Below are 22824 nucleotides of genomic sequence, written 5' to 3'. Positions count from 1 at the left end.
TCTACCCTCTCCATCATCATGGTACATCAATACCCTGTTGCACTCTACCCTCTCTATCATCATGGTACATCAATACCCTGTTACACTCTGACCTCACTACCCTCTCCATCATCATGGTACATCAATACACTGTTACACTCTGACCTCTACCCTCTCCATCATCATGATACATCAATACCCTGTTACATTCTGACCTCTACCCTCTCCACCATCATGGTACATCAATACCTTGTTACACTCTGACCTCTCTACCCTCTCCATCATCATGGTACATCAATACCCTGTTACACTCTGACCTCTCTACCCTCTCCATCATCATGGTACATCAATACCCTGTTACACTCTGACCTCTACCCTCTCCACCATCATGGTACATCAATACCCTGTTACACTCTGACCTCTCTACCCTCTCTACCCTCATGGTACATCAATACCCTGTTACACTCTGACCTCACTACCCTCTCCATCATCATGGTACATCAATACCCTGCTACACTGACCTCTCTCCACCATCATGGTCATCTTGCTGTTCCAGGTAGTTTATTAGTTCCGGCCCACTTGTGGTTGGAGAGGTTAAAGCTTCACTTTAACACAGTGGCTTATACTGGGTCTCCCCTCACCCCCGACACACATCCCCAGCACCACACCCATCCACACCAACCAGTTACCATAGCATCACCAACAGTTCTTGACAAACCCATTCTTCAAGTTCCTAGCATAGCATATCTCAAGCCCTTGTTTTTATGTGACGAGCGAGTTCCCCAAAGAATAGGCCCATTGGCTCGTGCAGACGAGGCCCGTCTCCCGAAGCCAAGATGCTGTGCAGACGAGGCCCGTCTCCCGAAGCCAAGACGCTGTTCAGACGAGGCCCGTCTCCTGAATCAAGACGCTGTGCAGACGAGGCCCTCTTTCCCGGCCAAGACGCTGTCCCTCTCCATCATCATGGTACATCACCCTGTTACAGACGAGGCCCGTCTCCCATCATCATGGCCAAGACGCTGTGCAGACGAGGCCCGTCTCCCCATCAGCCAAGACGCTGTGCAGACGAGGCCCGTCTCCCGGCCAAGACGCTGTGCAGACGAGGCCCGTCTCCCGAAGCCAAGAAGCTGTGCAGACGAGGCCCGTCTCCCGAAGCCAAGACGCTGTTCAGACGAGGCCCGTCTCCTGAAGCCAAGACGCTGTGCAGACGAGGCCCGTTTCCCGAAGCCAAGACGCTGTGCAGACGAGGCCCGTCTCCCGAAGCCAAGACGCTGTGCAGACGAGGCCCGTCTCCCGAAGCCAAGACGCTGTGCAGACGAGGCCCGTCTCCCGAAGCCAAGACGCTGTGCAGACGAGGCCCGTCTCCCGAAGCCAAGACGCTGTGCAGACGAGGCCCGTCTCCCGAAGCCAAGACGCTGTGCAGACGAGGCCCGTCTCCCGAAGCCAAGACGCTGTGCAGACGAGGCCCGTCTCCCGAAGCCAAGACGCTGTGCAGACGAGGCCCGTCTCCCGAAGCCAAGACGCTGTGCAGACGAGGCCCGTCTCCCGAAGCCAAGACGCTGTGCAGACGAGGCCCGTCTCCCGAAGCCAAGACGCTGTGCAGACGAGGCCCGTCTCCCGAAGCCAAGACGCTTTGCAGACGAGGCCCGTCTCCCGAAGCCAAGACACTGTGCAGACGAGGCCCGTCTCCCGAAGCCAAGACGATGTGCAGACGAGGCCCGTCTCCCGAAGCCAAGACGCTGTGCAGACGAGGCCCGTCTCCCGAAGCCAAGACGCTGTGCAGACGAGGCCCGTCTCCCGAAGCCAAGACGCTATTCAGACGAGGCCCGTCTCCCGAAGCCAAGACGCTGTGCAGACGAGGCCCGTCTCCCGAAGCCAAGACGCTGTGCAGCGTACGCCGCTCCAGATAACATCCTTTTCATTTCCTCCGTACCGATAAAAGATGAACGCGAGAGGAGGTCTATCGCGTCTCGTTGTGATTGAGTCCCCTTCACTGAAGCCACTGAGAGAGGCTGCACAAATACCTCCTGGATTGATAAGGAGCTGGTCATTTCCAAATAACTTAACAAACTAATAATAAATCTATTCCGTCAAGATTAGATTGTCCCAAGCTGGTTTATTGGGTGTCGTCGTCTTCTTCTTCATGACACTGTTGAAAACGCTTTATTTGTTTTTGATTAATCTTGGCTTTTATTTTGTTTTTTGTTGTTGTTGTTGTTGCTGATTTGAATGGATACATCTATGTTGTGAAGTAGAGGAAGCAGGTGCTGTGGCGTGGAAACGACGCAAATATAGTCATTATCACCAACACAAACAAGAGGTTCGGCAAAAATCTATCTTCTATTGAAGTTCTATTGCGGTGTTTATATAACCATAATACAGTACAACTTAACGTTTTATATACAGGACCTTCGAAAGGGATGTTTCTTTATCAATGCCCCCCCCCCCCCCCCTGTGATCTTTTGATAAAAAAAAAATATAGATATATATTTTTTTTTGGGGTGTTTCCAAACTGGAGTCGGGAGAATGTGATGAGTCACTCCCATCACATCCAGATATATTTATACTGTTTGATAATGTAATATTTAACACACCGACCCACCGCCTCGGCGCTCCTGTCACTGCCTCTCTGTTCTGCCTCCTTTCCTTCAGTTCTTCTTCCCAGGCATGTGAATCAACAATCCTGATAGGACAACAGGGGATTATAATAATGTTGACAGAAGTGACCTTTTCACACAGATACTAAGGGACTGTGGGCCCGTTTCTGTCCTCTAATTGTGTTGTGCTCGAGCAGCTAGCACGACGGCAGCTAATGGCTCCTTCCCACAATACTCCAGGCCACGTCGCCCTACATAAGTAGTTCTCACTCGGCGGCGGCTGCCACGACAACAGCCACAGCGATTCGCTGTTTAAAAAAGAAAACACTCATAATGACTATTTCCCCCCCCACTCCAGCCCCCCCACCCCCATCATCTCCCCTTTTGTTTTTGTTTTGACTATAAGCTGGCCCAGTTCCTCTTATCAAAAGCAGTACAGCATTAGGGGGCTGAGGGGAGTAGGCGGCAGTTGTACCAGCCTTCACCATGAGTTGGGCCGGGCTCGGTCGCATCATGAGGAGATAGGAAATCATGGCACTTCAGTGTCTGTACACCCCCACCCCCCCCACACCAACCCCCACCCACCCCCCCCACCAACCCACAGCTTGTTCCGTGCAAGTTGTCTCTTGCCCTGGATCTCTCCCATTCTTTGTCTTTGGAGGCTGAATTATGCATACATCCATACATATCTGGCCTCCTTTGCCTATCAGCACAAGTAGAGACAAAGTATTTGTTTAAACTGAGCACTTGACACTACATTGTGTGAACTTGCTGATATTTTTGGATTCGGGAGATTCATTTTCTCTCAAAAGGCAGTGAAGTTCATTTGAAACTTCCAAGTTTGTGATGGTTTGGAGCAGAGAAATTGTAGTGTTTCTTAGTTCTAACTATTTTGCCTCTCTCCTATGGCCTCTCTAGTCTTTCTGCAATGTGTAGTCTTATGTGAATGGGAGCCATTTCATGATATGGTCCGTGACTTTAGGGACTCAGGCTACCTCAAGTAAGGTTATGTCGCAACTCAAACAAACTACAAAGAACAGCACACACATTGATATCATTAGTACACACCTCTTACCACTCACACATTCATCAAGTTAAAAGAAAAATCTGATTTTCAGAGTAACTAATTGTTATATGCTAAGTATAAAGACTGGCTTTTAACTGCTGTAGATAACACTCTAGAGGACTGGTTTGTTAAATGAGGAGAATCTCCCCAATGACAGAATGGAAATGATTTATTATACATGTGGTACGAGGAGTGTACACCATGCATAGCATGCACCTATTGTAACTTTGTTGATATTTGCAATGACTGTACAAAATATTAGGAACATCTGCTCTTTTCATGACAGACTTGACCTGGTGGATCCAGGTGAAAGTTACGATCCCTTTTTGTGACGTCACTTCAGTCCGTGTAAATGAAGGAGAGGAGACAGTTAAAACAAATGATTGTTAAGCCTTGAGACAATTGAGACGTTGATTGTGTCTGTGTGCCATTCAGAAGGTGAACGGGCAAGACAAAATATTTAAGTTCCTCTGAACGGTGTTTGGTAGTAGGTGCCAAGGCGCACCGGTTTGAGTGTGTCAAGAACTGCAATGCTGCTGGGTTTTTTCCACATTAAACAGTTTCCTGAGTGTATCAAGAACGGTCCACCACCTAAAGGACATCCAGCCAACTGGGACACATCTGTGGAAAGCATTGGATTCAACATGGGCCAGCATCCCTGTGGAACGCTATCGACACCTTGTAGACTCCATGCCCAAACAAATTACTAATGTTCTGAGGGCAAAATGGGAGTGGTGGTGCAACTCAATTATTAGGAAGGTGTTCCTAATATTTTGTACACTCAAGTGTATATGCCAAACTTCTGAAGAATGTGAGACAAAGCGACACGATCTCTAAAGGATTAAATTAAGTGTTAACTAAAGAAGAAACTAATTGGGGGAGGAGAAACAGGGCTACAGGATGGGTTGGAGTGTATATCTTAGAGAGCCAGGAGTCTTTCTACAGTAGGGGTTAAAGGCCATGGGGGGGGGGGGCTTAAAGGGTGGAGTTAAACACCATGGGGGGGACTAAAAGGGTGGAGTTAAACGCCATGGGGGGGGCTTAAAAGGGTGGAGTTAAACACCATGGGGGGCTTAAAAGGGTGGAGTTAAACACCATGGGGGCTTAAAAGGGTGGAATTAAACACCATGGGGGGACTTAAAAGGGTGGGGAGTTAAATGCCATGGGGGGGCTTAATAGGGTGGAGTTAAACATGGGGGCCATGGGGGGGGCTTAAAAGGGTGGAGTTAAACACCATGGGGGGGGGGGCTTAAAAGGGTGGAGTTAAACACCAGGGGGGGGCTTAAAAAGGGTGGAGTTAAACACCATGGGGGGGGGGCTTAAAAGGGTGGAGTTAAACACCATGGGGGGGGGGGGCATGGGGGGCTTAAAAGGGTGGAGTTAAATGCCATTGGGGTGGGGGGTTTAACAGGGTGTAGTTAAACACCATTGGGGGGCTTAAAAGGGTGGAGTTAAACGCCATGGGGGGCTTAAAAGGGTGGAGTTAAACGCCATTGGGGGAGGCTTAAAAGGGTGGAGTTAAATGCCATTGGGGTGGGCTTAAAAGGGTGGAGTTAAACACCATGGGGGGAGGGGGTGCTTAAAAGGTGGAGTTAAATGCCATGGGGGGGGGCTTAAAATGGTGGAGTTAAATGCCATTGGGGGGGGCTTAAAAGGGTGGAGTTAAATGCCATTGGGGGGAGGGGTTAAAATGGTAGCGTTAAATACCATTGAGGGGGGGGGGGGGCTTAAAAGGGTGGAGTTAAACCCCATGGCGGGGGCTTACAATGTATGAACAGGTATGAACATTTAATGGACCCCCTGCCGCTCCCCTCTTCGCCCCTCTTGGATGAAAGCCTAAGTGGACCTGACACGGTGCATTTGGATAACTCTCCATCGCACCACCGGTTTTTCCCGTCCCCCCCTTTTTTATATTTTTAGGAAAGACAACTTAGGTGAATATTTCATGGGGTACATTGCCTCAGTTACACTCGGCCGAGCGGTGAGCGTGGCACGCAATGACTCCCTGGCAGGCAGATATGCCAGCATCCACAGGGAGACGGCATCCACAGATAGACCAGAATCGACACGGAGTCAGCATCTACAGTACAAGGAGACAGTATCCACAAGGAGTCCACATCTGCAGTACAAGGAGACAGTATCCACAAGGAGACTGTATCCACAAGGAGACAGCACCCACATGGAGACCCAACCACAAGGAGACAGCTTTCCATGCGTCTGTCCTCCCACAGTTCTTCCCTCCGTTCATCCTACTGTTCCTCATTTTCCTTTAATATCTTGAATACTGGGAGACAGGCAGCCACTGGCAGGTTCTGGCTGACACGTTAGCAGGAATTTGAGCTAAAAGACACTCTGGAACACAGTACACATTCATCCCTCTTCCTTCCCCTCTTCCTCCTCATCCATCTTTCATCTGCCGCTAAAGATCAGTCCCTTCATTATAACGGCAGGGTAGCCTAGTGGACGGCAGGGTAGCCTAGTGGATAGAGCATTGGACTAGTAACCGGAAGGTTGTGAGTTCAAACCCCCGAGCTGTCGTTCTGCCCCTGAACAGGCAGTTAACCCACTGTTCCCAGGCCGTCTTTGAAATTAAGAATTTGTTCTTAACTGACTTGCCAGATTAAATAAAGGTAAAATAAATTAAATAAAAATAACACAGTTGTTGAACCATAGGAACAATTTTATGGGGTTTCCCATGTCTCACAGCCTCATATAGACTCCCTGTATGAGGGACAGTTTTATGGGTTTACCATGTCTCACAGCCTCATATAGACTCCCTGTATGAGGGACAGTTTTATGGGTTTGAACATGTCTCACAGCCTCATATAGACTCCCTGTATGAGGGACAGTTTTATGGGTTTACCACGTCTCACAGCCTCATATAGACTCCCTGTATGAGGGACAGTTTTATGGGTTTACCACGTCTCACAGCCTCATATAGACTCCCTGTATGAGGGACAGTTTTATGGGTTTCCCATGTCTCACAGCCTCATATAGACTCCCTGTATGAGGGACAGTTTTATGGGTTTCCCATGTCTCACAGCCTCATATAGACTCCCTGTATGAGGGACAGTTTTATGGGTTTACCATGTCTCACAGCCTCATATAGACTCCCTGTATGAGGGACAGTTTTATGGGTTTACCATGTCTCACAGCCTCATATAGACTCCCTGTATGAGGGACAGTTTTATGGGTTTACCACGTCTCACAGCCTCATATAGACTCCCTGTATGAGGGACAGTTTTATGGGTTTGAACATGTCTCACAGCCTCATATAGACTCCCTGTATGAGGGGTAGTTTTATGGGTTTCCCATGTCTCACAGCCTCATATAGACTCCCTGTATGAGGGACAGTTTTATGGGTTTACCATGTCTCACAGCCTCATATAGACTCCCTGTATGAGGGACAGTTTTATGGGTTTACCATGTCTCACAGCCTCATATAGACTCCCTGTATGAGGGACAGTTTTATGGGTTTACCACGTCTCACAGCCTCATATAGACTCCCTGTATGAGGGACAGTTTTATGGGTTTGAACATGTCTCACAGCCTCATATAGACTCCCTGTATGAGGGGTAGTTTTATGGGTTTACCATGTCTCACAGCCTCATATAGACTCCCTGTATGAGGGACAGTTTTATGGGTTTTACCATGTCTGGGGCAAAAGGTTGCAAGTTCGAATCCCCGAGCTGACAAGATACAAATCTGTCGTTCTGCCCCTGAACAAGGCAGTTAACCCACTGTTCCTAGGCCGTCATTGAAAATAAGAATTTGTTCTTAACTGACTTGCCTAGTAAAATAAAGGTAAAATAAAAAATAAATAAATATAAACTCCCTGTGTGAGAGTGCTAAAGCGTAGGTGTTGACGCACTCGCCCCGTTAACCACAAGGTTGCTGGTTCAAACCCTGCTTCAGCTATTCCCCCTGAAAGTGCTTCTATACCGCTATATGAATCAAAGGTCAGTCCAGAGGCTGATGTTACCTGTTAGTATTTCAATACAATGGGGGGGTGGAATCCCCTGATAATATCAGTACGGCTCACCAGGATGCCATGTGCTCACCAGGATGCCATGTGCTGGGTTAGATATACAGCGACGTGTTGGTATCCTGTTCTGTTTTATGCTTCTTTAGAAACTGGACGGTGTTGGGAAGTTTGAAGTGTTGTTCGGTGCTTGACCTGACCAGCAGGAAATGGTTTCTGGGGACCCAGCTGGACCAGTTTGACTGTCACACAGCAAATATTGCAGTAGAGGCGAACCATCACGTTTTTTTGGTAGTACCGAGAATTTCCATTGAAAATCCTGTTTAGTCCAAGATTAGGTTTAATCTGTGACTGGGGGAAACTGCCCCGTAAAATCTGTTTCTGGTTTGAACAGTACCTATGGATGTTAAAAGGGATCTTAAATGCTTTATATGACTTCTCTACCCGATTACTCTCCTCCTCCCTGCATATCTTTCTTACAGTGTATAAACAATACAATAAAACCACCATCATCATCACCCTTCTTGTTTTCTGAATGTCTAACTCTACCCGAACACCGGAAAGCCATCCACTCAATTTTATAGTTCTCCGGTGCAGGCTCCAATGATCTCCTTTGCCGTTAGTGAAGGGCACACTTCATTTCCTCAAAGTTTGATGTGAAACGGTGACTCATCCCACCACTTGTCCTGACCCCGACGACGCTATACTGCACGTTTACCGGCGTTTTGTTGGTGGCTGGTGTCCTCCTTCCTCCTCCTTGTTCTCCTCATCGGTGTCTTTGCTCAACTTCCCTTTTGACATCGTTCGTCCTGCCGAGCAACAGAGTGGTGTCATGGTGACACGGGGTTCTGTTGCACTGCTATGACAACACGTTTGATGTAGAAGTGGCAGCCATTGTCTACCATGCATTCTCTCTCTAGCACTCTTTCTCACTCTTTCTCTATATCGCTCTCTTTCTCTCACTATATCACTCTCTCTTTCTCTCACTATCACTCTTCTTTCTCTCGCTATATCATTCTCTCTTTCTCTCACTATATCACTCTCTTTCTCTCACTCTCTCTCACTCTTTCTCTATATCACTCTCTTTCTCTCACTCTATCACTCACTCTCTCTATCACTCTCTCTCTCTCTTTCTCTATCACTCTCTCTTTCCCCACTCTCTGTTTCTTTCTTTCTTTCTCTCACTCTCTCTCTCTTTCTCTCTCTTTCTCTCACTCTAGTACTCTCTCACTCTTTCTCTCTCTCTATCACTCTCTTTCTCTATCACTCTCTTTCTCTATATCACTCTCTTTCTCTATATCACTCTCTTTCTCTCACTCTATCACTCTTTCTCTTTCTCTCTCTTTTTCTTCTCTCTCTCTTTCTCTATCACTCTCTCTTTCTCTCACTCTATCACTCACTCTTTCTCTATCACTCTCTCTTTCTCTCACTCTATCACTCTCTCTCTCTTTTTTTCTATTTTTCTTCTCTCACTCTCTTTCTTCTCTCTCTCTCTCTTTCTGTTTGTGACTGTGTGCTTTGGGGGGAGACTATCATCAGGTGGAATCATGTACATGCTAGTATACACACACTCACTTTCCCTCTTTGAGCAATAATTAATGTGTTTATCTGAATGTCTTTTGGGAACCTTCTGATAACTTAGAGATGGCTCTGTTCTGTTTTTTAACACGATAGGTTTCTGTGTGTTACTCCAACTTACTCACCACTTCGAGTGTCAGTATTTAGTTTGAAACCACTATAATTGAACGTTTACGCAGCCTGAATTACTGACATTCAGAAGTGACTGACTATCTTCTTCTTAAAGAAGCAATAGCGATCTTAAGTTGACCGACTTTTTTTCCCCCTCGAGAAGCTCCACTGTGGATCACTTATAAAGACAAGATATTAATGAGTGTGTTGGCTCTCTCCTCTAATACAATCTGCTTTCCCACAAAACCCTCCCTTCCCCAACAGCAGAGGATGCCAATGTGTGCATTTCTCCCTTCACTGTGTTTTACTTCCATTAAAACAAATCTAATCAATTAAGACCAGGGTATATAAATCAACATCCATGCCCATCACTCTGTACCTTCGGGACAGAAGGACATTGCTGAAACTGCTGCTCTTGTTGTTTCACGGACGGACGGACGTACACACACACACACACACACACACACACACACACACACACACACACACACACACACACACACACACACACACACACACACACACACACACACACACACACACACACACCATTTTAAAAGTTATACAATACTGTATCTCACTTGAAGTGAGTAGTAGAAATTAAGTGTAATTTTCTTTAAAATTTAATGCTGTTAACTGTTTACAGTTTACAGTTTTCACATCATATGTTCCCTTCACATTGGTGCTTTCGTAGTTCATATTTATTAGGATCCCCAATGGCTGCTGGATACTAGTGGAAACTATTTGTATGTGTCTGTGTGCAATATGAAGGAAATGAGAAGTGGATTTGTGAGCCAATGCTAACTATCATTAGCGCAATGACTAGAAACCAACAGGTACAGTAACGTATGCTAGTTTACTTCCTGTCATTGAGCTTAATTGCAAGAATCTCCCTTTATTGGCATAGTGTGAATGCTTTTTGTGCCATCATACCTATAGCCTTGAATCATATATTATGGAAAACCACCAAAAAAACCAGCTTACTTTCACTTTGATCGTTAAGAAATATATACTATTAAGCAGCGCTCACGTGCTACTACTGGGTGAATCACACAGCGAGTGACGACCTGAAACTACTTTTGGAAACTACTTTTAAAAGTTAAGAGCACAGCATAACATTTAGGAATATGTAGCCTATGAGAGACCGAAATGTATTCTAGGCTAGCTCCTTCTCAAGCACATGTTGTGCTCTAGAAACTAATATGTAACCCTGTAAATACATGTATTTATTATAAAAAGATAAAATGTCATCGAGATTACAAAGTCATTTGTGGAATATTAAGTTGCTACATTTTGTAAAAGCACTATTTCCTGTTGAGATGCGTTACATAGAAAATTGTACACTGTCTCTTTAAGAACATCAAGTTTGTGAGCGACAACATGCAGGAGACCAGTCATCCATTCATTGCTTTCTTTCCAGCCTAGTCTCATAGACAAGACGTAACATAGTAAGTAACATAGTAAGTGTCAATCCGAGATACTTAAATTAGTATGATATGTTACGTTTGTATGATTACATAAGACATGCGAAAAACGGAAGTAGGGTGGTTGGTCGGAATGGGCGCATTTAACTTTTCAACTACTTACTACTTTTTAGCTACTTTGCAACTACTTAGCATGTTAGCGAACCCTAACCCTAACATGAACCATTATAGCTAACCCTTTCCCTAACATGAACCATTATAGCTAACCCTTTCCCTAACCCTAACCTTAACCATTATAGCTAACCCTTCCCCTAACCCTAACCTTAACCATTATAGCTAAACCTTCCCTAACCCTAACCTTAACCATTATAGCTAACCCTTCCACTAACCCTAACCATTATAGCTAACCCCTACCCTAACCCTAACCATTATAGCTAACCCTTCCACTAACCCTAACCTTATCCATTATAGCTAACCCTTCCCCTAACCCTAACCTTAACCATTATAGCTAACCATTCCACTAACCCTAACCTTAACCATTATAGCTAACCCTTCCACTAACCCTAACCTTAACCATTATAGCTAACCCCTACCCTAACCTTAACCATTATAGCTAACCTTAACCCTAACCATATCCTTAACCCTTTAACCTAACTCCTTAAACTTAACCCTAACATTTATATTTATTTATTTTTTACCCTTTGTTGTGGTTTCCAATTGGAAGTTACAGTCTTGTCTCATCGCTGCAAGTCCCGGACGGATTTGGGAGAGGCGAAGGTCGAGAGCCGTGCGACCCTCCGAAACACAACCCAACCAAACCGCGCTGCTTCTTGACACAATGGCCACTTAACCCAGAAGCCAGCAGCACCAATGTGTCGGAGGAAACACCGTACTCCTGGCGACCGTGTCAGTGTGCATTTCGACTCTGTCCGCCACAGGAGTCGCTAGTGCGCGATGGGACAAGGACATCCCTCCCGGCTAAACCCTCCCCTAACCCGGGTACGACGCTGGGCTAACTGTGCGCCGCCCCCATGGGTAAATGATCATATTTATTTGTACCACTCGTGACTGACAAACCTACATGCCAAGTATAGACCCTATTATTGTGTTCCGTGCAGGTTATTGAGAACTTTCTCTTTTTGTGTTTCCTCAGTAGGTTTCTTCAAGGAGAATTACATTACATTTACATTTAAGTCATTTAGCAGACGCTCTTATCCAGAGCGACTTACAAATTGGTGAATTCACCTTCTGACATCCAGAGAATGCCCTCACTTCTATATCAAAGATAATAAAAAAACACTGCAGTACATAATATAGTAATGCTATAGTATTTATATAGTAAACTGTAAATACGAGTGTATAGTATTTTAATATCTTGCCAAAAACACTATAGTGTATAGTATACGGTAAAATCCACAAAAACTGTTTGTAACAACTAACTATACAGAATGTCTGGTATTTAGAGATCCTCATTCTGCTTTGGCCTGAAGCTCTACATTACACTGACATATCCATCACAACCATTCTCTCGCCAACCTCACTGACCTGTAACCAAAGAGCCCGGATGCCCTGAGACCTGAAATCACTACCCCATTACGATGGAACAGCTCGTCACAACGGCAAGAACAACAGAGAACGAGGAGAACGAGGAGTAGGATGCACACGGCCTACTGCTGAGGGAATTCAGTACATCTCGCTTACAAGAGGAGGCCTATGTCACTCACAGTTGGCTGTCAGAAATATAGGTCTGCCAAAAAAGGAAAAACGAGACGTGTGGGGATTTATTTTTTTAAATATTTTTATTTATTTATTTTATTTTTACATAATTTGATATTCTCGGTCGAATTTGGACCTCAGTCAGTGCATGCGGGCATCTATTTAAATTGCACCAGTTCCCTTTTATGTAAATGTTGATAGCCCTCAACTCCCAGCAAGCTTTTAGCCATCTATTTTGTTAAGGGCTGTATCTATAAGAGAAGTCTCTCAAGTCGGTGCTGTGGGTAGGGAACCAAATGAAGTCTGTTTGATAATAATAAACTGGGAATTATCTGCTTGTCAATTACTTAATGGTTTCTAGTTTATGTTCCCATTTCATTTACCGCTCTCTGACTCGGTTGACACATACCCCCAGTGCCCCATTGAATTTCCAAACAATAAAATACACTGGCAGTCTGGGAAGAGACCCTTCAATATCCCTACTGTAGTTTACATTTACATTTACATTTAAGTCATTTAGCAGACGCTCTTATCCAGAGCGACTTACAGTAGCAGCAGTAGTAGTAATAGTAGTAGAAGAGTAGCAGTAGTAATTGCAGTAGTAATTGCAGTAGTAGTAGTAATAGCAGTAGTAGCAGTAGTTAATAGCAGTAGTAGCAGTATATAGTTCCCTACTGTAGTTTATAGTCCCCTACTGTTGTTTATAGTCCCCTACTGTAGTTTATAGTTCCCTACTGTAGTTTATAGTTCCCTACTGTTGTTTATAGTCCCCTACTGTAGTTTATAGTCCCCTACTGTAGTTTATAGTTCCCTACTGTTGTTTATAGTTCCCTACTGTAGTTTATAGTTCCCTACTGTTGTTTATAGTCCCCTACTGTTGTTTATAGTCCCCTACTGTAGTTTATAGTCCCTACTGTAGTTTATAGTTCCTACTGTAGTTTATAGTCCCTACTGTAGTTTATAGTTCCCTACTGTAGTTTATAGTCCCCTACTGTAGTTTATAGTTCCCTACTGTAGTTTATAGTCCCCTACTGCAGTTTATAGTCCCCTACTGTTGTTTATAGTTCCTTACTGTAGTTTATAGTGCCCTACTGTAGTTTATAGTCCCCTACTGTAGTTTATAGTCCCTACTGTAGTTTATAGTTCCCTACTGTAGTTTATAGTCCCCTACTGTAGTTTATAGTCTCCTACTGTAGTTTATAGTTCAGCCACTACTGTAGTTTAGAGTTCCTACTGTAGTTTATAGTCCCCTACTGTAGTTTATAGTCCTCTACTGTAGTTTATAGTCCCTACTATAGTTTATAGTTCCTAACTGTAGTTTATAGTCCCCTACTGTAGTTTATAGTTCCCTACTGTAGTTTATAGTTCCTTACTGTAGTTTATAGTCCCCTACTGTAGTTTATAGTTTATAGTTTATAGTCCCCTACTGTAGTTTATAGTTTACTGTAGTTTATAGTCCCCTACTGTAGTTTATAGCCTGTAGTTTATAGTCCCCTACTGTAGTTTATAGTTCCCTACTGTAGTTTATAGTCCCCTACTGTAGTTTATAGTCCCCTACTGTTTATAGTTTATAGTTTATAGTCCCTACTGTAGTTTATAGTCCCCTACTGTAGTTTATAGTCCCCTACTGTAGTTTATAGTTCCTACTGTAGTTTATAGTTCAGCCACTACTGTAGTTTAGAGTTCCTACTGTAGTTTATATTCCCCTATTGTAGTTTATAGTTCCCTACTGTAGTTTATAGTCCCTACTGTAGTTTATAGTTCCTTACTGTAGTTTATAGTCCCCTATTGTAGTTTATAGTTCCCTACTGTAGTTTATAGTTCCCTACTGTAGTTTATAGTCCCCTACTGTAGTTTATAGTCCCCTACTGTAGTTTATAGTCCCCTACTGTAGTTTATAGTCCCCTACTGTAGTTTATAGTCCCCTACTGTAGTTTATAGTTCCCTACTGTAGTTTATAGTTCCCTACTGTAGTTTATAGTCCCCTATTGTAGTTTATAGTCCCCTATTGTAGTTTATAGTTCCCTACTGTAGTTTATAGTCCCCTACTGTAGTACTGTAGTTTATAGTCCCCTACTGTAGTTTATAGTCCCCTACTGTAGTTTATAGTCCCCTACTGTAGTTTATAGTGCCCTACTGTAGTTTATAGTCCCCTATTGTAGTTTATAGCCACTATTGTATTTTCATGTACTGGTTAGTAATTCAGTAATTATGTCTGGCAGCTTGACGGTTCGACTCGTTTTACGTTTCTTTTGAGTTTAAGTCGTCGCCACAAGTGCTTGAACCATAGACATGAAGGTAGTTGGACAATCTTTGTACTGAACGTGTGATAGGTGAATGAAATTAACTTAGACTGTTTCTCCAAGTGTGACAACAAAGACAAGGCTTGTGGTCAAAATTCGGTGTGTCCTTCATTTTGAAGAGGATGTGCTCTTTAGTGTTTACAATACAATTGATTTGAGTAACAACATTAATTTGTCAATGACACAAACATAAAACCATAACGAGTAATACTGCACCTTACAATGATAATATTGTTCTTTGCTGCATTCCACATCATGTTCAATCTTTTAATAAAAAAAAATAAAAAAAACGTTTGAGTCATTTCCCCCTCTGTCTCAAGAGCCCCGTGTTTCTGTCAGCAGTGTCCTTGTGATCCTGAACAGGTGTTTTGACTCCTCAGAGAAAGTGACCCACAATCCATCTGACAATGTCTCTCGTTCAAAGGGCTAGAAGAGTCACTGGCTCTCAGTGGTAGGAAGACAACACCATCACATCCTCAAACCAGACCTATATTCCATGGTCCCTGGTGTAGACATGCCATATTTAGTCTAGTTAAGCATCAATGGTGCGCCACCAAAAAAAAAAAAAAATGCTTTGAACTGCACATATTTAATATCACTACATTATCATTTTGTTGGGGGGGGGTGGTGATGCCTGTAAGCATCAACAAAATAAATCTACGCAGCAGTAAATACACAAAGCATGAATGTGACCTCTCAAACTGCTATTTTTTTTATTTAACTAGGCAGGTCAGTTAAGAACAAATTCTTATTTTCAATGAAGACCTAGGAACAGTGGGTTAACTGCGTTCAGGGGCAGAACGACAGGTTTTTACCTTGTCAGCTCGGGGGTTTGAACTTGAAACCTTCCAGTTACTAGTCCAACGCTCTAACCACTAGGCTACCCTGCCGCCCCAGGTATTTCAATATTCAACACAGGTTATACAGTCTAGTAATTCACTCTCTTTAAAGACCTCCCCGAAATTGAAGGTTGAATTTGATTTAACACATTTTCCAAGTAAACACTTGCTTCAAACATGGTACAACAAATTGTATCACCCCCCCCCCCATGCGGCCAAAACAGCCACAGAACCCAGACATGGCGTTTTGTGTCTGACTGTCTATTGAGAGACACCACACAGAGACTCACAGCTATGTAGCTGCAACAAACCAATGACCATGTCACTTCAACCCCTGTCACACACACCCTGCTTTATAGATGAATGCAGGAGATACCCAAGGTCCTTTCAGAACTCACTGTATATCACCTTGTTCTCTCTCTCCCCTCTCTCCTTCCATTACGTGTCCGTAGATCAAAGGGAGACATGGTGTGCCAGGCAGTCTGGCAGATGAAGACCCCAACATCAAGGCCGCCGTGAGCGGTAAGTCAGTACGCCTCGCCTCCCCTCTCCACCATCGCCAAAACCCCCTCCATCCTCCACGTCATTCCATCATGTTCCACAGATCGGCATCAGATCTAGGATGACTAATCCTGTGTGTGTGTGTGTGTGTGTGTGTGTGTGTGTGTGTGTGTGTGTGTGTGTGTGTGTGTGTGTGTGTGTGTGTGTGTGTTGGGTGGGTGGGTATTCAGAATTAAATTGCCATTTGAGAGACATGTACTGTATGTGATGGAGTGGCCATATATTACATATCTATACTGGTCATCCTTCTGATCCCAGATCAGATAATAATCATGGCTTCCTGATCCCAGATCAGATACTAATCATGGCTTCCTGATCCCAGATCAGATACTAATCATGGCTTCCTGATCCCAGATCAGATACTAATCATGGCTTCCTGAACCCAGATCAGATACTAATCATGGCTTCCTGATCCCAGATCAGATACTAATCATGGCTTCCTGAACCCAGATCAGATACTAATCATGGCTTCCTGATCCCAGATCAGATACTAATCATGGCTTCCTGAACCCAGATCAGATACTAAACATGGCTTCCTGAACCCAGATCAGATACTAATCATGGCTTCCTGAACCCAGATCAGATACTAAACATGGCTTCCTGATGAACCCAATTTAGATAATAATCATGGCTTCCTGATCCCAGATCAGATACTAATCATGGCTTCCTGAACCCAGATCAGATACTAAACATGGCTTCCTGAACCCAATCAGATACTAATCATGGCTTCCTGAACCCAGATACTCAGATGCTATCATGGCTTTCCTGATCTGATGGCTTCCTGATCCCAGATTACTCAGTCTGTCTGTCTCCAGATCTGTACTCATGGCTTCCTGATCCCAGATCAGATACTAATCATGGCTTCCTGAACCCAGATCAGATACTAAACATGGCTTCTGATCCCAATTCTAGTCTAATCATGTCTTTGTCCCTGTCTGTCTTCCTCTGTCCAGCTCAGATGCTCATCTGGCTTTCTGTCTGTCTTCTCAGTCTGTCTGTCTCCTGTCTGTCTCTTTCTCTGCATGTCTGTCTGTTTCTCTCCATCTGTCTCTATTTCTCTCCGTCTGTCTGTCTGTCTTCATCTGTCTGTCTCTCTCTCTTTCTCTGTCTGTCTGTCTTTGTCCTTCTGTCTGTCTTCCTCTGTCCGCCTGTCTGTCTGTCTTTCTCCGTCCTCCTGTCTGTCTGTCTGTCTGTCTGTCTGTCTGCTCTGTCTGTCTGTCATTGACCATTTGGTGTTCAAAAAGCATGGAAATCTGTCTGTCTTTCTCAGTGTGTCTGTCTATCTATCTTTCTCCGTCTGTCTGTCTGTCTTTCTCAGTCTGTCTGTCTGTCTGTCTGTCTGTCCGTCTGTCTTCACTGTCTGTCTTCACTGTCTGTCTGTCTGTCTGCCTGTCTGCCTGTCTGTCTGTCTGTCTTCACTGTCTGTCTGTCTGTCTGATAGTCTGTCAATAGATAGTCTGTTCTGTCTGTCTGTCTGTCTGTCTGTCTGTCTACACTACATCAGTCCTTCCATCTATCTTTCTCTGTCTGTCTGTCTGTTGCTCAGATCTTGTACTGTGCACATTGACCATTTGGTGTTGGCAGCAAAAAGCATGGAAATACAGTATAAGATGGTCCTCTGATAGCTAGTTCTCTACAGCACACATAGCATGGACAATATAGTATAAGATGGTCCTCTGGCTAGTCAGTTTCTCAGTAGATAGTCAGCACACAGATAGTCAGTTACCCTACAGATGGTTAAATAGTCAGTTACCCTACAGTAGATAGTCAGTTCCTACTGTCAGTTACCCTACAGTAGATCAGTTACCCTACAGTAGATAGTCAGTTACCCTACAGTAGATAGTCAGTTACCCTACAGTAGATAGTCAGTTAACAGTACATAGTCAGTTACCCTACAGTAGATAGTCAGTTACCCTACAGTAGATAGTCAGTTACCCTACTGCAATAGATAGTCAGTTACCCTACAGTAGATAGTCAGTTACCCTACAGTAGATAGTCAGTTACCCTACAGTAGATAGTCAGTTATACAGTAGATAGTCAGTTACCCTACAGTAGATAGTCAGTTACCCTACAGTAGATAGTCAGTTACCCTACAGTAGATAGTCAGTTACCCTACAGTACATACAGTCAGTTACCCTACAGTAGATAGTCAGTTACCCTACAGTAGATAGTCAGTAGATAGTCAGTTACCCTACAGTAGATAGTCAGTTACCCTACAGTAGATAGTCAGTTACCCTACAGTACATAGTCAGTTACCCTACAGTAGATAGTCAGTTACCCTACAGTAGATAGTCAGTTACCCTACAGTAGATAGTCAGTTACCCTACACTACATACAGTCAGTTACAGTCAGTTACCCTACAGTAGATAGTCAGTTACCCAGTAGATAGTCAGTTACACTACAGTAGATAGTCAGTTACCCTACAGTAGATAGTCAGTTACCCTACAGTACATACAGTCAGTTACCCTACAGTAGATAGTCAGTTACCCTACAGTAGATAGTCAGTTACCCTACAGTAGATAGTCAGTTACCCTACAGTAGATAGTCAGTTACCCTACAGTAGATAGTCAGTTACCCTACAGTAGATAGTCAGTTACCCTACAGTAGATAGTCAGTTACCCTACAGTAGATAGTTAGTTACCCTACAGTAGATAGTCAGTTACCCTACAGTAGATAGTTAGTTACCCTACAGTAGATAGTCAGTTACCCTACAGTAGATAGTCAGTTACCCTACAGTAGATAGTTAGTTACCCTACAGTAGATAGTCAGTTACCCTACAGTAGATACAGTCAGTTACCCTACAGTAGATAGTCAGTTACCCTACAGTAGATAGTCAGTTACCCTACAGTAGATAGTCAGTTACCCTACAGTAGATAGTCAGCCCTTACCCTACAGTAGATAGTCAGTTACCCTACAGTAGATAGTCAGTTACCCTAGTACATAGTCAGTTACCCTACAGTAGATAGTCAGTTACCCTACAGTAGATAGTCAGTTACCTACAGTTACAGTAGATAGTCAGTTACCCTACAGTAGATAGTAGTTACCCTACAGTAGATAGTCAGTTACCCTACAGTAGAGTAGTTACCCTCAGTTACCCTACAGTAGATAGTCAGTTACCCTACAGTACATACAGTCAGTTACCCTACAGTAGTAGTCAGTTACCCTACAGTACATAGTCAGTTACCCTACAGTAGTATAGTCAGTTACCCTACAGTAGATAGTCAGTTACCCTACAGTAGATAGTCAGTTACCCTACAGTAGATAGTCAGTTACCCTACAGTAGATAGTCAGTTACCCTACAGTACATACAGTCAGTTACCCTACAGTAGATAGTCAGTTACCCTACAGTAGATAGTCAGTTACCCTACAGTACATACAGTCAGTTACCCTACAGTAGATAGTCAGTTACCCTACAGTAGATAGTCAGTTACCCTACAGTAGATAGTCAGTTACCCTACAGTAGATAGTCATTACCCTACAGTACATAGTCAGTTACCCTACAGTAGATAGTCAGTTACCCTACAGTAGATAGTCAGTTACCCTTCAGTAGATAGTCAGTTACCCTACAGTAGATAGTTAGTTACCCTACAGTAGATAGTCAGTTACCCTACAGTAGATAGTTAGTTACCCTACAGTAGATAGTCAGTTACCCTACAGTAGATAGTCAGTTACCCTACAGTCAGTCAGTTACCCTACAGTAGATAGTCAGTTACCCTACAGTAGATAGTCAGTTACCCTACAGTAGATAGTCAGTTACCCTACAGTAGATAGTCAGTTACCCTACAGTAGATAGTCAGTACCCTACAGTACATAGTCAGTTACCCTACAGTAGATAGTAGTCTACAGTTAGTCCCTACAGTACATACAGTCAGTTACCCTACAGTAGATAGTCAGTTACCCTACAGTAGATACAGTTACCCTACATACAGTCAGTTACCCTACAGTAGATAGTCAGTTACCCTACAGTACATACAGTCAGTTACCCTACAGTAGATAGTCAGTTACCCTACAGTAGATAGTCAGTTACCCTACAGTAGATAGTCAGTAACCCTACATACAGTCAGTTACCCTACAGTAGATAGTCAGTTACCCTACAGTACATACAGTCAGTTACCCTACAGTAGATAGTCAGTTACCCTACAGTAGATAGTCAGTTACCCTACAGTACAGTCAGTTACCCTACAGTAGATAGTCAGTTACCCTACAGTAGATAGTCAGTTACCCTACTAGTCAGTACATAGACAGTCAGTTACCCTACAGTAGATAGTCAGTTACCCTACAGTAGAGTCAGTCAGTTACCCTACAGTAGATAGTCAGTTACCCTACAGTACATACAGTCAGTTACCCTACAGTAGATAGTCAGTTACCCTACAGTAGATAGTCAGTTACCCCTAGTCAGTTAGATAGTCAGTTACCCTACAGTAGATAGTCAGTTACCCTACAGTAGATAGTCAGTTACCCTACAGTAGATAGTCAGTTACCCTACAGTAGATAGTCAGTTACCCTACAGTAGATAGTCAGTTACCCTACAGTAGATAGTCAGTTACCCTACAGTAGATAGTCAGTTACCCTACAGTAGATAGTTAGTTACCCTACAGTAGATAGTCAGTTACCCTACAGTAGATAGTCAGTTACCCTACAGTAGATAGTCAGTTACCCTACAGTAGATAGTCAGTTACCCTACAGTAGATAGTCAGTTACCCTACAGTAGATAGTCAGTTACCCTACAGTAGATAGTCAGTTACCCTACAGTAGATAGTCAGTTACCCTACAGTAGGTAGTCAGTTACCCTACAGTAGATAGTCAGTTACCCTACAGTAGATAGTCAGTTACCCTACAGTACATACAGTCAGTTACCCTACAGTAGATAGTCAGTTACCCTACAGTAGATAGTCAGTTACCCTACAGTACATACAGTCAGTTACCCTACAGTAGATAGTCAGTTACCCTACAGTAGATAGTCAGTTACCCTACAGTACATAGATAGTCAGTTACCCTACAGTAGATAGTCAGTTATACAGTAGATAGTCAGTTACCCTACAGTAGATAGTCAGTTACCCTACAGTAGATAGTCAGTTACCCTACAGTAGATAGTCAGTTACCCTACAGTAGATAGTCAGTTACCCTACAGTAGATAGTCAGTTACCCTACAGTAGATAGTCAGTTACCCTACAGTAGATAGTCAGTTACCATAGATAGTCAGTTACCCTACAGTAGATAGTCAGTTACCTACAGTAGATACAGTTACCCTACAGTAGATAGTCAGTTACCCTACAGTAGATAGTCAGTTACCCTACAGTACATACAGTCAGTTACCCTACAGTAGATAGTCAGTTACCCTACAGTAGATAGTCAGTTACCCTACAGTACATACAGTCAGTTACCCTACAGTAGATAGTCAGTTACCCAGTAGATACAGTACATACATAGTCAGTTACCCTACAGTAGATAGTCAGTTACCCTACAGTTACCCTACATAGTCAGTCAGTTAGTCAGTTATCCTACAGTAGATAGTCAGTTACCCTACAGTACATAGTCAGTTACCCTACAGTAGATAGTCCCTACAGTAGATAGTCAGTTACCCTACAGTAGATAGTCAGTTACCCTACAGTAGATAGTCAGTTACCCTACAGTAGATAGTCAGTTACCCTACAGTAGATAGTCAGTTATACAGTAGATAGTCAGTTACCCTAGTCAGTACATACAGTCAGTTACCCTACAGTAGATAGTCAGTTACCCTACAGTAGATAGTCAGTTACCCAGTAGATAGTAGTTATCCTACAGTACAGTACATACAGTCAGTTACCCTACAGTACAGTTACCCTACAGTAGATAGTCAGTTACCCTACAGTACATACAGTCAGTTACCCTACAGTAGATAGTCAGTTACCCTACAGTAGATAGTCAGTTACCCTACAGGTAGTCAGTTACCCTACAGTAGATAGTCAGTTACCCTACAGTAGATAGTCAGGTTCACATAGTACAGTCAGTTACCCTACAGTACATAGTCAGTTACCCTACAGTAGATAGTCAGTTACCCTACAGTACATACAGGGTACATAGTCAGTTACCCTACAGTAGATAGTCAGTTACCCTACAGTAGATAGTCAGTTACCCTACAGTTGGACAGTAGATAGTCAGTTATCCTACAGTAGATAGTCAGTTACCCTACAGTACATAGTCAGTTACCCTACAGTAGATAGTCAGTTACCCTACAGTACATTGTCAGTTACCCTACAGTAGATAGTCAGTTACCCTACAGTAGATAGTCAGTTACCCTACAGTACATATAGTCAGTTACCCTACAGTAGTAGTCAGTTACCCTACAGTAGATAGTCAGTTACCCTACAGTAGATAGTCAGTTACCCTACAGTAGATAGTCAGTCACCCTACAGTAGATAGTCAGTTACCCTACAGTAGATAGTCAGTTACCCCAGTAGATAGTCAGTTACCCTACAGTAGATAGTCAGTTACCCTACAGTAGATAGTCAGTACAGTAGATAGTCAGTTACCCTACAGTAGATAGTCAGTACCCTACAGTAGATAGTCAGTTACCCTACAGTACATATAGCCAGTTACCCTACAGTAGATAGTCAGTTACCCTACAGTAGATAGTCAGTACCCTACAGTACATGTCAGTTACCCTACAGTAGATAGTCAGTTACCCT

The 22824-nt window shown here is 43.6% G+C and overlaps 1 protein-coding gene across 3 annotated transcripts in view; it reads left to right on the top strand.

The window, feature by feature from the left end:
• The window catches only part of LOC135516478 (glucosidase 2 subunit beta-like), a 290273-nt gene that overhangs the window by 82913 nt on the left and 184536 nt on the right, over window positions 1-22824 (top strand). For all 3 annotated transcript variants that reach the window (XM_064940816.1, XM_064940815.1, XM_064940817.1), the window contains exon 10: window positions 16048-16117. In XM_064940816.1, coding sequence (XP_064796888.1) covers window positions 16048-16117 — 70 coding nt within the window. The remainder of the gene's footprint in view (window positions 1-16047; window positions 16118-22824) is intronic.

Source organism: Oncorhynchus masou, chromosome 27 (genome assembly GCF_036934945.1).
Source record: "Oncorhynchus masou masou isolate Uvic2021 chromosome 27, UVic_Omas_1.1, whole genome shotgun sequence".
NCBI classification, from domain to species: Eukaryota; Metazoa; Chordata; class Actinopteri; order Salmoniformes; family Salmonidae; genus Oncorhynchus; species Oncorhynchus masou.
The sequence above is the reverse complement of the archived record's forward strand: the minus strand, read 5'-3'. Positions and strand labels throughout refer to the sequence as shown.